Source organism: Cornus florida, unplaced genomic scaffold, assembly GCF_030987335.1.
Source record: "Cornus florida cultivar Cherokee Brave unplaced genomic scaffold, ASM3098733v1 CherokeeBrave_3.0.0_Hap2_Chr04, whole genome shotgun sequence".
NCBI classification, from domain to species: domain Eukaryota; kingdom Viridiplantae; phylum Streptophyta; class Magnoliopsida; order Cornales; family Cornaceae; genus Cornus; species Cornus florida.
This window is the reverse complement of record NW_026775574.1, coordinates 100,194,537-100,209,326: the sequence shown is the minus strand read 5'-3', so window position 1 is coordinate 100,209,326 and position 14,790 is coordinate 100,194,537. Positions and strand designations below refer to the sequence as shown.

At 35.2% G+C, this 14,790-nt stretch overlaps 2 protein-coding genes across 2 annotated transcripts; both read left to right on the top strand.

The window, feature by feature from the left end:
• Positions 1 to 4,703: 4,703 nt before the first annotated feature.
• Positions 4,704 to 10,241, top strand: LOC132304196 (uncharacterized). Its single transcript, XM_059801765.1, has 2 exons — positions 4,704 to 6,168; positions 8,674 to 10,241. Exons 1-2 carry the CDS (start codon positions 5,461 to 5,463, stop codon positions 9,988 to 9,990), a joined length of 2,025 nt encoding a protein of 674 aa, XP_059657748.1. The 5' UTR covers positions 4,704 to 5,460; the 3' UTR covers positions 9,991 to 10,241.
• Positions 10,242 to 10,725: 484 nt separating this feature from the next.
• LOC132304197 (lysine histidine transporter 1-like) lies at positions 10,726 to 14,761 on the top strand. Its single transcript, XM_059801766.1, has 7 exons — positions 10,726 to 11,921; positions 12,262 to 12,645; positions 12,775 to 13,168; positions 13,694 to 13,799; positions 13,941 to 14,032; positions 14,124 to 14,192; positions 14,296 to 14,761. Exons 1-7 carry the CDS (start codon positions 11,743 to 11,745, stop codon positions 14,392 to 14,394), a joined length of 1,323 nt encoding a protein of 440 aa, XP_059657749.1. The 5' UTR covers positions 10,726 to 11,742; the 3' UTR covers positions 14,395 to 14,761.
• Positions 14,762 to 14,790: the final 29 nt, after the last annotated feature.

The following is a 14,790-nucleotide window of genomic DNA, read 5'->3' as shown; positions in this document are numbered from 1 at the left end:
CATAATAAATTCACATCACTTAATAAATGAATTTAGTATTTTATTTATTTATTTATTGGCTTCTAAGCATCGGATCCTAAATATATCATAAAATTTAGGTCGGAGTTGGAAGACTTCTGTGCACTCGTGTGGTTGGAAGTCTGACTAGGGTCATAGCAAGTCGTAGGGGACCATCGAGTCACAAATCATTCAAATGTTGGATCTCATTGTTTCTTGTTTGCATGAGGTGCTTTTTACTTTTGTGTCCTTTTGATTCTTAATTTGATGATGTTGCATTGGAGATGCGGTGTCACGTGATGTTGTTGTACGGTTTGATAAAAGAAAAAGTGAATGAATGAAATGGGAATGGGGATATGGAAATCAGATCTCGTGATCCAATGGTGTCGATTACAACAATTAGATAAAACCAACGAGTAATATCAAATCTAACTACCACTTCTACCCCCACAAGGGTCCACTTTTTCATTCACCCATGTGCAATGTATGTCCCTTTTCAATGCCTTACCTAACCATACATTTGCAGAACTACCCTGTCAGATTTGCTTACATATTTCTATAATATATATATATATATATACACACACACACAAAATACATATATTCCTTCCGTCCTAGTATAATGACTGTCCCAATATAAGTCTCACTTACGGGGAGCAGTAATTTTTAAAGGGACATGTGAGATCATGTTTTGTTTGTCTGAAAAATTACTATGTTGCCCGAAATTTAAACTCAAAGAACATTTTTGAAATGATGTGAAATATATTGTTTGAAAAAGGAAAGTGGACACTTATTTTGGGATGGACAAAAAAGAAAAGCATGACACTTATTTTGGGACGAAGAGAGTATAATATTACATAAAGTAATGCTACCCGATCAGTGCTGTTCCAATAATCAGTGTTCAACAAAAACTCTTGGTCATTATTTAGATAAAACTGTGCTACACTCACCTATATATGAATGGAGTCTTCAAAGAATATAAACAAGCACAGCCGAAACTGCACAACTTTGGGCTGAACATTGACGATGATTTCATAGAGCCGGCAATCTTTGGAAGAGATTGAAGTGCATGCCGGTGAAAGATGAACAAAGAGAGTCACGATGACATTTTGATTGATAATTATTTAAGTTAAATGAAACAAACAAGAAAAATACTATATCAATCCCGTAAATAGTTCGTGTCACTCAGACGGTTAATTATTTATTTATTTTAAAACAATATCTTCTTATACATTTCAAAACATTAATTAATCAATTAATCAAAATTGGAGGATTCAATCTGCTTGTAATTTTGATCCATACACAACTTGATGAACAGTCTTATGCATGCATATGAACAAGATTCTTTCAACCTTACCAAAGGACTAAGGGGACCAATGTTAATAGCCAAGCTAATTAAACTCGGCACGTTAATAAGGATGAATAGTTTGAAAATGTATATATTCAGACTGTTTTATGTGAGTGAAGAATTAAGTCATTACAATATCATTAAATATAATTATGTGAGTCTGACTTTTTCAAACTTTATATCATTATTCTTCATGATTGTATTACTAAAGAAAAGAAGAAAAAAAAAAAAAATGCATGCATGACTTAATATATCATTGAAAAGGTTAATTAATATAATGAAAAATTGTAATTAATTGTGGAGAGAGAAGAGGTATTGTACCAAAATAGATGTGTTCATGCATACATTACCAAAGAAAAAAAAAAATACATGCATGACTTAATGTATCATTCAAAAGGTTAATTAAAATAATGAAAAATTGTAATTAATTGTGGAGAGAGAAGAGGTATTGTACCAAAATAGATGTGTTCATGCATACATTACCAAAGGAAAAAAAAAAAAAAAAAAATCCATGCATGACTTATTATATCATTCAAAATGTTAATTAATATAATGAAAAATTGTAATTAAGTGTGGAGAGAGAAGAGGAATTGTACCAAAATGGATGTGTGACACCCTGGTTTTGTGGGTGGAAAATAAAGTTCCCTAAGTTGGCTAACTACCTGTCACCATTTCATACTACTACTACCTATTTTTATTTATTTATTTATTTTTTTTTCGGCTCACCTGTTGCCCTTACGGGAAGTTGAATTATTGACCTTCTATTTAAAAGGTGACGAGGGGATTCCGGATGTAAGGTAAGGGTGGGAAAAATGAATTTTGGGAGATAATAATGTATTTTTTTAGTAATTTTAGGGGGACCAAAGGTAATATTTCATGGATATATATATTATTGAAAATAAACAAATTATAAGAATATACTATTTTAAAAAATATTCAAGAGGGTAATCCATGGTGATAAAGTACTACTAAATTACAACTTTTTGTGTCGTCACCATTTTATAAAATCAGATAAACAGTTGCATTTGGATTGAGTGAACTAGATGGAAAAGAAAGCTAATAGCTCTTGTGTTTGGTTTTAGCACCTTATAAATAAATAATTAATAAGAAAATGAAAGGTATTTAGAGTTACTAATTACATGTTAAATGGAGAGAGAGAGAGAGAGAGAGAGAGAGAGAGGAGTATTGCATGCATGTTGTACTGGTGCAAACAGGTGCTTCACGAGACTGAAGCTGGGGGCTAACAATCAACCTCCCTCACATGGGAACAGTTAATGGTTGATATAAGTGTGAATAAAATAGATATATAAAACAAGATATGGTTCTTGAGTTTTCTATCGTGAAATAGATAATTAAACCGTTAACGTTTGTGAAGTTGTGAATAGCTCAAACTTGAATTGGTTATTTAATTGATTTTTAATGATTTTTTTTCTTTCCTTTCAGTAGACTTGGGATTTGGGTATAGGGATGCATGCAATTCAAAAAGATTGAATGGATTGAAGGGTTGTTGAAGAATTTAAATAATAACTTGAAATTTTATAATAAATAAATGTTAATATAATATATCATAACATGTAAAATCATGCTTTCAAATCTCTTTCTCACCTTAATAATTAAAATTAAAATAGTTGTTTAATCAAAAGATAGTACACCTCATAAAACGACTCACCTCTCCCTTTTTTGGTAATTATTTTATGTATGTGTGACGAAAAAGATATTATTTTAGAAATTTAAGCAGATTTGATAAGCTAGTTTGTAGCAGAAGTATATTCTCTGTCATCTTGGCACATATGAACGAGACAGTTAGAGAAGGTACCAACTACCAAGCAAGCATCAGATATTAAAAAATATTCAAAGCGAGTCGGTGAAGATGTTACAGATAATAAATTTATAATAATGTTCCAAATATTAATTCACTAATCATAGGGAGAAATCGCATCTTTTTCGTATATTTGAGTCTGCTCCACCAGTTAAAAAGACATACGGCTAGCCACACATTTCTTCCATTCAACTAAACTTTTGCAATATAACCATTCAAAAAATAAATAAATACTAAACTTTTGCAATACCGATTATACATACATACACACTTATATATAATGTATATGAGCTACTTGGTACTACTGGACTTTTACAAATTACAATCAACCTTAAACTAAATTTTATACAAAATGACATTTTAATTTGTTGTGAGTCACGATTTTTTAAAAGAGACATTTTTTTTAGAGACAAAGGAAATACATAACAAGAGTGCACAGATTTTATTTAGTTCACCTAAAAACTAGGGTTGCGTCTAAAAGTTAAAGGGATTTTACTATGATGATTAAAATCGTCACGGATACATAGAATTCAAAATGAGTAAATACTCTCATACTAAGGCAATATAGCAAGTGCAAAAATTATCAAAATACCTCCCAAACAACGAAATACTCTCGTACTGTATATATATATATATATATATAAAGGAGAAGTTGAGAGTTTGAGTCTGGTCAAAAAATATTATTAAACTGTGCAGGTTTGCTTAACCTTTGTCCCAAAAATAAAATAATAATAATAATAATAATAATAAGAGAAGCTATTGTAATCCATGGGCCATGAATTAACTTAGAAGCATGAGGTTAGGTTTTAACTTTGCAGTAGGAAAACCCCTTTCTTCTGAAAGTATGTCAAAAGCATATACATCACTTGCATAACACTGCAACATCACTACTTCAGCATTGGAGTCATTATTTACAATTCCTGCATGAAATTTCTTCACTATATGTCCACTTTCTTTATATACAAAATTACAAGGGTTTTGATAATAGAATTATAAAATTTTATGACTGAAAAATGACAATCACCCACAAGTCATTGTCAATAATATATATATATTTTAAATATATATGTCTGAACTTTGAGTTTACACCATGAAAAATAAACATTGTGGCAATTATACGCTTGCCTTTTTAGGCTTTGGATCGTCCACATTATCATTGACAAATTGAAAATAAGAAAAGGGCGTGAGACTGAAAATTAAAATACTTTTGAGGGGTTATTGCAAATACACTAAAACATAAGGAGTTATGTACACAAAGTTCACCAAACCTCTCAGCTGTTATCCTTTGTCTTTTTGTGTGTAATGCTAACATGTTCCATTAAAGTTGCCCAAATTGGAAAATAGCCTATCATAATATCATTCCATCTCTATCTCTCTTCCCCCACTTGGTGTTCACCGGCCTAATGGAATCCTAGATAATGTTTTGAGAAATTTCTTCTAAGTTTCCTATACCATTAAAAAAACCCACCAATAATCTACTCACATGTGGGCCTTCTAGTTTTTGTGTGTGTGTGTATATATATATAATTATATATTCATCACCAAACAAATAATGCCCATTTTTTGCCTCCTTTCATCCTCCTTGGTCTCCTACCACTTGTTATTGGCATAAACTTCAATGGGTTTTCTTCATATCTCCATTTCCTAATCTGTCTCTCTCTAAATGGGTGTTCCTTTTTCCTTTAAAGTAATTCCTTGTTTGTTCTTCTTTATGTTTGGTTCAACTCTTCAAAGACCCTTCTTTTGAATCTCCTATTTTGATTCTACAATTCCCTAACTTTTTTTTTTTTTTTTTTTTTTTGTGCATTTAATTGTTTAGAACTCTTTTTAGCTTCTCAAAACTTTGTCATCTGAAAAAACTAGTGTCTTTTGGCATTTCACTTTGTCTCTTTCAGTCTCACAAGCTAAAGGCACACTACCTTTCCTCTAATCTTCACAACCCAACCTTAAAAAGTTAATTCTCTGTTTTTTCTTACAAGACCTCAAATTGGGTATTGTATAAATTGCTCTGTAGTGAAGTTCATTCAATTTAGTTCAATCCTCTTATTTTGATTCTAAAATTCATCACTTTTTTGTGCATTTCATTGTTTAGAACTCTTTTTAGAGAACTTTGCCATCTTAAAAAAAAACTGGTCTTTGGCATTTCACTTTCAGTCTCAATCTTCAATCTTCACAATCCAACCTTGAAAAAGTGAATTCTCTGTGTTTTCTTACAAAACCTCAAGTGGGTATTGTATAAATATCTCCGTAGTGAAGTCCATTCAACAGAGTTCAATCTTGCTTTTCTTTGGGTTCGATGTCTGCTAAATACTTTCCTCTTAGGTGGGAAAGCACTGGAGACCAGTGGTGGTATGCATCTCCCATTGATTGGGCAGCTGCAAATGGCCACTATGATCTGGTCAGGGAGCTTCTTCACCTAGACACCAACCTCCTCATCAAGCTCACCTCCCTCCGCCGAATTCGCCGCCTCGAAACCGTGTGGGACGACGAGGCACAGTTCAATGATGTCGCCCAATGTCGCTCCCAAGTGGCCCAAAAACTCCTATCTGAGTGTGAAACAAAGAGGGGCCACAATTCTCTGATTCGAGCCGGCTACGGTGGGTGGCTTCTCTACACTGCTGCCTCAGCTGGGGATGTGGGATTTGTCAAAGAATTGCTAGAGAGGTACCCACTTCTTGTGTTTGGAGAAGGAGAGTATGGTGTAACGGATATATTTTATGCCGCGGCGAGGAGCAAGAACTCTCAGGTTTTTAGGCTCTTGCTTGATTTGTCTGTGTCACAGAAGTGTGTGAATGGGAATGGTAAGGAATTGGAGGGCCCATCAGAGGAGATTTTGCTGGTGTTTAGGTGGGAAATGATGAATAGGGCGGTTCATGCAGCGGCTAGAGGAGGGAATGTGGGGATTTTGAGAGAGCTTCTTGGGGATTGCTCTGATGTTTTGACTTACAGAGATGCTGAGGGATCTACTATATTGCATACTGCCTCTGGCAGAGGGCAAGTTGAGGTGAGATTTTCTCCTAATTATTACTTGTTAGATGCTTTAGCCATATTTCATACATTTTTAGCTTGTACTCTAACTATTAGTTTGCTTGCAATTAAGATTTTATACGTAATTGGGCACTCTTGGATGAAGTTATTAGAAATGACTTTAAAAAGTTAAACATAGTAGGTGATATGGCGGGTAATAATAAGGAATGGAGACACAGAATTCATGGGATGATGATGATGGTAACTATGTAGGAGCACAAGTATTATTACTCTCCTGACTCGTAAAAACGTTGAACTGATAGTTTGCCTCTTAAGCCATGGATTATCGGTGGTGCTAAAAAGAATGAATTAGTAAATGGTAGAGCTTGCTCAATCTAATTTGTTGTAAAGGCCCTTGTGCACTGAGGTTGTAAGACTTTGCTATTTTTCACCATTTTAAGTGTGGATTGGCATTACATGTCAATCAGTCATGCTGCTATTGAAGTTATCACATACTGTTAACGCTAAAACCGGCTCCTTAGATCCGATTCGGAATTGATGTAGTGCGGGCGTGCTAGAACCAATTATATGGTTCGAGTGTAAATAGTCCACTGTAGTCTCTTTGGGAAGGTTGACTTTCAGACGGCGAGGATGAAGAGAACAGTAAAACTTCTCTTTTGAGTTCAAGAATTGCCTTAATTAAAAGCACTTTTAATTGAATAAATTATAGTAACGTTTTGAGAATAGAAAGGGGAGAGAATTAGATATAGAAAGAAATATAAAGAGAGATTGAGAGAGAGAGATATTGAGAGAAAGACAAGAAATAACAAGGGTGCTATTTAGGGAAAGGGCTTGAGAAAGCAAACAAAATAATATAAGGATTCTGAGGGTGCTGGACCTTTATCTCAGCATGCCTCCTTGATTATTTATAGAATAGAATGATAACAAAATCCTACACCTAAGCATCTAGTTACACCCAAACTCTATCAACTAATAACTACTGTTTTCAAATAAAAACCTAATCCTCTAGATAAACATAAATATGCAATTAAATAAATACTTCATATCTATTTGTTACTCCCAGTTATCCAACTCTATCTATTATGTCTTCAAACACAATCCATGCAGATCCAATTCTGTTGGAAAATTGCAACATCGCTATCCCACTTGTGGTTCAGGCCTATGATCCAATTCTTCAACCCAATTTAAATGCCATGCGTCTTTAGCCCAGTCTCTTCTTGTGGCCCAAACCTCTACCACGTCACTATACTTCAAGCCTAATTACCAAAATGGGTGTCAACACATACATATTCTGTTGTTATAGTGGGCAAATTTGCAAAAAAAAAAAAAAAAAAAAAAAAAAAAAAAAAAAAAAAAATCATTTTTAAAGTATGGACAGTGCCTTCAAATGGCATAAAAAAGCAAGATCAATTGGTAACATTTTCATGGGCCAGCCTGATGCTCCCTGTGGGATTGCTTGCATTGTTTGGCCTAACCCGGTCAATTCATTCTGCTGAACTATTTAAATTGCATCTGCAGGCTCTAACTTACGTGGGTGCCTAGTGTGTGCATCAAACCTAACTCAATGTGCATCTTAAAAATTAATAATGGAAGACATCCAAGGCACAGTTGTATATATTGGAGGAAGCGCTTGCCTGATGAAGTTCAGCTCACATAAGGAGAAAGTTGTCTATTTTCTCCGCATTCATGTTTGTCTGCACATATGATTCAACTGAAATGGGAATTAACAAGGATCCAATAGGGCTTCTAAAACATTTGCTTTAGTTTTTATTTATTTTTTATTTATTATTATTAGGCCACCACACTACCATTTCTTGTCATGTGCAAAACCTGACTAAATTTTGCTGAAGTAGCTTTTATGTTTTTTGTTTTGACTACAAAGTAAGCATGGTGTAGGAGAGAATTATCCTGCCAGTGTGATTGATATTTAAGTAACAGCAAATTGTAGAAATTTCCCTTTATCTTTGATCTTGTGTCTTCTTGACTCATAGTTTTACCAGTTCTTCACAAAATTGTTCGAATCTGACATATTTGCATTTTCTTAATTGAGCGCAATTGTTAAAGCTCCTTGGGGACTCCTCTAATCAGAGGTGTTGGACTAACACATAAATGTTGACTGGAAGGGTTGGCTAGCTAAAACCAGTTGGTGTTCCTACCGAAATAAGGCTTCGGTACCTTTGCTTAGATTAGGGACCTATTACAACTATTCATTCTTAACATTGCTATGAGTCATCCTATATGGAAATATGCAATTTGTTCAATGGTCTTAGCTATTTTTCATTACCTACGTTATTTGCCATGCCATTCTAATTCATGGCTACAAAAAAACATATAACATCTTAAAAATTGTGGTGAGTTCTGTGTTTCTGTTAGTGCTGCAGGAGTTCTACTGAATGAATTTATGCATGTTTGATTCATTTCCCAAAGTAATCAGACTCCACCTTGTTATTCATGACTGCATCCTATGGAACTACAGAAAGATGTCTTTTCAATTGTTTCAATCAATCTTTCACTCATGCAGGTGGTTAAGGATTTACTAGCATCCTATGAGATCATCACCTCCAAAGATAGTCAGGGGAACACAGCATTACATGTAGCTGCTTACAGGGGTTATTTGGCTGTTGTAGAGGTTCTAATTTTTGCATCTCCATCATCCACCTCTTTAACAAACAATTATGGAGACACTTTTCTTCATATGGCGGTGGCTGGTTTTCGGACACCAGCTTTCCGAAGATTGGACCGTCAGATTGAGCTCATGAAGAAGTTGGTTTGTGGAAATATCGTAAATATGGAAGATATAATCAATGTCAGGAACAATGATGGCAGAACAGCTCTTCACATGGCTGTAACTGAGAACATCCATTCTGATCTAGTGGAACTCCTCATGACTGTACCTGCAATTAATTTGAACATCCGTGACGCAGATGGCATGACCCCTCTAGATCTCCTCAAACAAAGGCCAAGATCTGCGTCTTCAGAAATTTTAATCAAGCGGTTGATTTCAGCTGGAGGGATCTCCAACTGTCGGGACTATATGACAAGAAGCGCCCTTGTGTCCCATCTGAGAATGCAGGGTATTGGGTGCAGTCCCGGAACTTCTTTCAGAATCCCCGATGCAGAAATATTTTTGTACACAGGTATTGAGAATGCATCTGATGCTGCTGGTTATGAGCCTGCAAGTACAGAATACAGTACATGCTCGAGTGAACTTAGTAAATTTGACTCCACTGCTGAGTCTAACTCAATGGACTATAAAAAATCGAGCTCCGTAAATAATGCTGCAAGGCGCCTGAAGATTCTTCTGCAGTGGCCGAGGAGGAAAGAGAGAAAAGTTGATAGCTTGGGAGATGATGATTCTGTAGAACAACACAAGACATGTAGAAATTTGGATGACTGTCCCACTCCACTTCGACAGCAATTTTCGAAACCTTCATCCCTTCCAAACAACAAAAGGATACTTTCTATTAGGAGTTATCTTCCAAGCCCATCCACCAAAAAGAGATTTGCTGCAGGGCTAATGCATGGTGTTATTCAGGCAGGGCCACAGTTAGCTGTTCAATCGACTTCAAGTCCTTTTTCAGAATCTAACAGGTCTTCACCTATACCTTTTGATAAACAAAAGGGCGTGTACATTGAAAACGAGATTGGAGGATCTTCAGGCTTGAATCATTCCTTGAATGGTGAAAAATTGAACATAAACGATAAACAAACTTCTGTCAATAAGCGGCTGATGAACCAGTATTTCTGTTTTGGTGCACAAGGCATAGTTGTGGAAGATTCATATAGCTACACAAGATCACATCAAAGTTACGAAAGCCCGTGTTCTTCAACAGCTTGATCCAACTATCTGGACTAATTGGAGTATTGGATGAGATCCACTAATACAGTCTAATGTCGGTGAGCTCTGTAAATGTTTTTGGCTTTTTGCATTTGATTTACTTGTTTGCTTATGAAATATGTGTTAGTAAATGTCTCTGAACAATTAGTTATATAGTACAAATAATGTTTAAGGAATATCCTGTGACTAGCAGATGTTTGGTTTGTCAATCTGTAATGCTTCTTTATTAGAAATTTGGTCTGTTTAAAGTTTGTGTTTGTTGTATTTGTTTGGTCTCAGTTCATAAGCATTTGAACTTCCCAACACATAGGCATTCTTAAGACTTGCAATCTTTGACAATATGGAACCACAATGACTGAACAAGTCTTTGCAATGACCTTCTGATGAAATTGCAAACGAAAAACTGATTTGGGGTCTCACTCATGTCCGGGTTGAGGTCCATTAATGTCAATGATGATTGAGAACATCAAATTATCTTCTTTAGTAGGTTTCTTCCTATTCCCCTGAATATATCATCTCTCTTCAAAGGACCCTTGTATTAGCATGTATGGTCCATGCATTACATTGATCCAGCTTGTCTTGAACCAGATTTTTTTTTTCTTTTTTCCCCTCTAATGAACCAACTGTTGGAAAATTGTAAATGTTCTTGTGGGGCATAATTGACACATTCCTAAGATGAAACCAAATGATGCCTAGCAGAAATAATACCTGCTGGTGTGATCCATTTATGGCCAGTGGTTAATGTGACTATTAAATTTTATATTTCATTGAATACTTTTAATTATTGAAATTCTTACAGTTGCTACTTCAAAATTTTCAGCCAAATGCTGCAATCCAAATATTAAAATTTAATTTCCAAATTTAGATTTAATTTAGCTGAACTGCTATTAAATTTCATCAAATATAGTACAAGATTTTCTTGATCTGGATTATACAGTATAACAGTGTTTCTCTCCCACATTTCGGATCTGATATTTTCATGAAATTGTTCAGGTGTATTCCAACATTTTAGGCAATTTTTTCCAACCAAATTTTGTAGACCATGAATTCCACCAGGTCTTGCAAATATATGCCAAAACTTAAACTACGGAAGCAAGAAGTGGATAACGAATTAATATTTTTAGGGAAAAAATATATGTTGTTGGTGTCATGGTTTTAATTGTGATGTTTTAGAGAGAAAAGGTCAACGTAATTTCGTTCCCTTCAGGAGGTCCTGGGACTTTCAAATTAAGAAATCTACGGAGAGAGAATAAAATTTAATTTTCTTGACATTTGTTGCATAATTTTCTGTTGAGGTTGAGGATAGTAGAAATACTTGGAAAATTGGGTTTTGAAACCCTCAAAAGCAGCTGTTCCAAGGAATCTGGGATGCCAATTAGTGGTGAGTATCTTTGAACTTGCCAAATTACCAAATACACCCCTCTTAGACATTGTTTAACAGCATTGCTCAGAGAAGCAAAAGGGTCTTCTGGGAACTTTACATTGAGACACCAAAACCTTTTAATTTAGGCTGTCCAAAATTTGAGATAGAAAAAGAAAGGAAATAACAGGCTTTACCCGTCAACTGCCACATTACATCCTTAATATAACTAACATGCCAAATATGGCTTTACTATTTTTTGCGAAATTTGTGTTAGTTTATATATATTTGTTTCAAATGTAAGAAGTTCTTCTGTGGTTATAAGGAGGGTCATTTTGTTGTTTCAACAATTTTGCCCTCCTTGAAATCCTTGTTTCAAAAGGAGAAAAAAAATGTCTCATAATCAAGCAGAGATGGATGAACAAGCTGCAAGAGAGAAGGCCCTTGAAGAATGGCTTCCAATCACTTCGTCGAGAACTGCCAAATGGTGGTACTCTGCATTCCATAATGTCACGGCCATGGTAGGAGCCGGCGTCCTCAGCCTTCCATATGCCATGTCAGAGCTTGGATGGTATGTTTTTCTTTTCTTTCTTTCTTCCGCAAATCAAATGTTTATATTCAGTCACAATGATGGTTGAGACTGCTAATGTTCTAGGTATTGATCAATATTGGTGTTCCTATCTTTTTATATTAATAATTAATTGCACCGGGTTGTGTTGGTTTCTTTTTAACAACAATGCTTTAAAATGTTTTTCACGTTTTCAATTATTAATTTACAATTCTTTTAGAAGGTTTCCAAGTGATGTTTCTTTCCAACAAAAAATTTGTTTTTAGATAGGTTTTTTTAGGATATGATTTGAAGTGAATGAAATGTTCGGAAATTTCATAACCTTTAAACCCTCAATATGTAGGGGTCCTGGGGTGACCATGCTAGTCCTGTCATGGATCGTCACCCTGTACACACTCTGGCAAATGGTTGAGATGCACGAAATGGTTCCTGGTAAGCGGTTCGATAGATACCATGAATTAGGTCAGCATGCGTTTGGCGAAAAGCTTGGGCTCTATATTGTTGTACCCCAACAGCTTATTGTGGAAGTTGGCACTTGCATAGTCTATATGGTCACTGGAGGGAAATCATTGAAGAAATTCCAAGAATCAGTTTGCCCCAACTGTACACCAATCAAAACCACTTACTTCATCATGATTTTTGCTTCTGCTAACTTTGTTCTCTCTCATCTGCCCAACTTTAACTCCATTTCTATCGTCTCCTTGGCTGCAGCTGTAATGTCCTTGAGGTAAGTGCTCCATTAAAAATGCTTTAAATTAACTTCCTCATGGCATCTTCAAAGGAATTTCATGTTATCAAACTGGTCAATGTAATGTCGTTTTTCTTTCCCTCTTTTGGGCGTTACTGTTGCTTGCAGTTACTCTACCATTGCTTGGGCAGCTTCGCTTAAAAAGGGAGTTCAAGACGATGTGAGCTACGCTCCAATATCTAAAACCACATCCGGAAACGTTTTTCACTTCTTCAGCGCCTTGGGTGATGTAGCATTTGCCTTTGCCGGTCACAATGTGGTATTGGAGATCCAAGCAACAATACCTTCGACCCCCGAAAAACCTTCCAAGAAACCTATGTGGAAAGGAGTGATAGTGGCATATATCATTGTTGCCCTATGCTATTTTCCAGTTGCACTAATTGGATACTATATATTTGGAAACAAACTTGAGGACAACATCCTTATATCACTAGAGAAACCCAATTGGCTTATTGCAACAGCTAACATGTTTGTTGTTATCCATGTCATTGGAGGCTATCAGGTACATTTTCAATTTTTTTTTCCTTTTCATCGTCATCATTATCATCCTTGCCTTAATCCCATACAAACAGGGTCAGCCAGCCACATAGATTATCGTTATCACATCATTCCATGTTAGTTTTGGTCGACCTATTTGTCTCTTACCCTCTGTGTAAATCACTCTCTCTCTTCATGGGTGCATCTACAGATCGATATTGAATATGCCCTACCATCTAAGTCTACTTGCTCTTATTTTCTCCCTAATAGGTGCCACGCCTATTCTCTCTCTAATCCTTCGATTATTAATCATATCTTTCCTAGTTACTCCTAACATCCATCTTAACATCCACATTTCCGTCACATGGATGCATAGTTCGTGTTTCGTTTTAAGTGCCCAACATTCCGCACCATGTAGCATAGCCAGTCTAATCATTGTCCAATACTTTCCCTTTTAATTTTTTTTTTTCTTTATATTTTACTAATTATCTGTCCATGCTAACAGTTTATTTATCCATGTTTCTTTCTTTACTTTTGCCAAAATTTGCAGATATTTGCAATGCCAGTGTTCGACATGATAGAAACTTGGCTGGTATTAAAAATGAAATTTAATCCCACTTCTACCCTTCGCTTCATTACTCGAACATCATATGTTGGTAAGTGGTTCTACAAAATTTCAATAATTCAATTAGTTTAACATCAAAAATTTGATTTTTTTCCATGACAAATCTTCTTCTTTTCCTTTCCTTCTTTCGGGTTTTTTTCATTACAAATCTTTTCACCTTGCTTGATTGTAGGAATAACAATGTTCATTGGTATGACATTCCCTTTCTTTGGTGGTCTACTTGGATTTTTTGGAGGATTTGCTTTGGCACCTACCTCATATTATGTAAGTGAAAATCCTATCTTCTCCTTCAGATTAACCGTTTTATTTGTTATTATCATTTATTTATTATTATTATTTTTTTTTCTTGTTGCAGCTCCCATGCATCATATGGCTCATCATCTACAAACCAAAAAAATTCGGTGCATCTTGGTGTGCAAATTGGGTAATGCTGAATTGATATGGAATCAACTATTTTATATTTTTCTTCAATTTCTTTTTAAGCATGGCAGCTAATCTAATTTTTATTTTGATTCATGTGATTTCAGTTCTGCATAATATTTGGTGTGTCCTTGATGATTTTAGCACCCATCGGTGGGCTAAGGCAGATCATTCTTCAATCGAAGACCTACAAATTCTACTCGTAAATACTTACCCTACTCGCTCATTATCAATGTGTTTAGGAGTTCAATTTCAATTTCAATTTCAATTTATGATAAAATGATGAAAATGAAGAAGAAGAAGAAGATGACGATGGAAGTTGATGTTGTTGAATATACCCTGGTTGAACCTGTTTCAGACATCAATGGATGGGAAATGTTATTGTTTATGGAGTCTGTAGATAATGTTTATTTTCAAAAAATGGAATGTAGCCATGGGGCCCAATATTTAAAAGGGATCTCTTGCAAAATTTCATTTTATATTAGTCTTGTCAGTGTCTATTTTGTTGCTATATTTGCCAATAATACCATGGTTTGTTGAGCCAAAAGTGTGATTTACTTTGTTGTGGTCGAAGTTGGTGGTTCCTAGGAGTTTGATTTTTT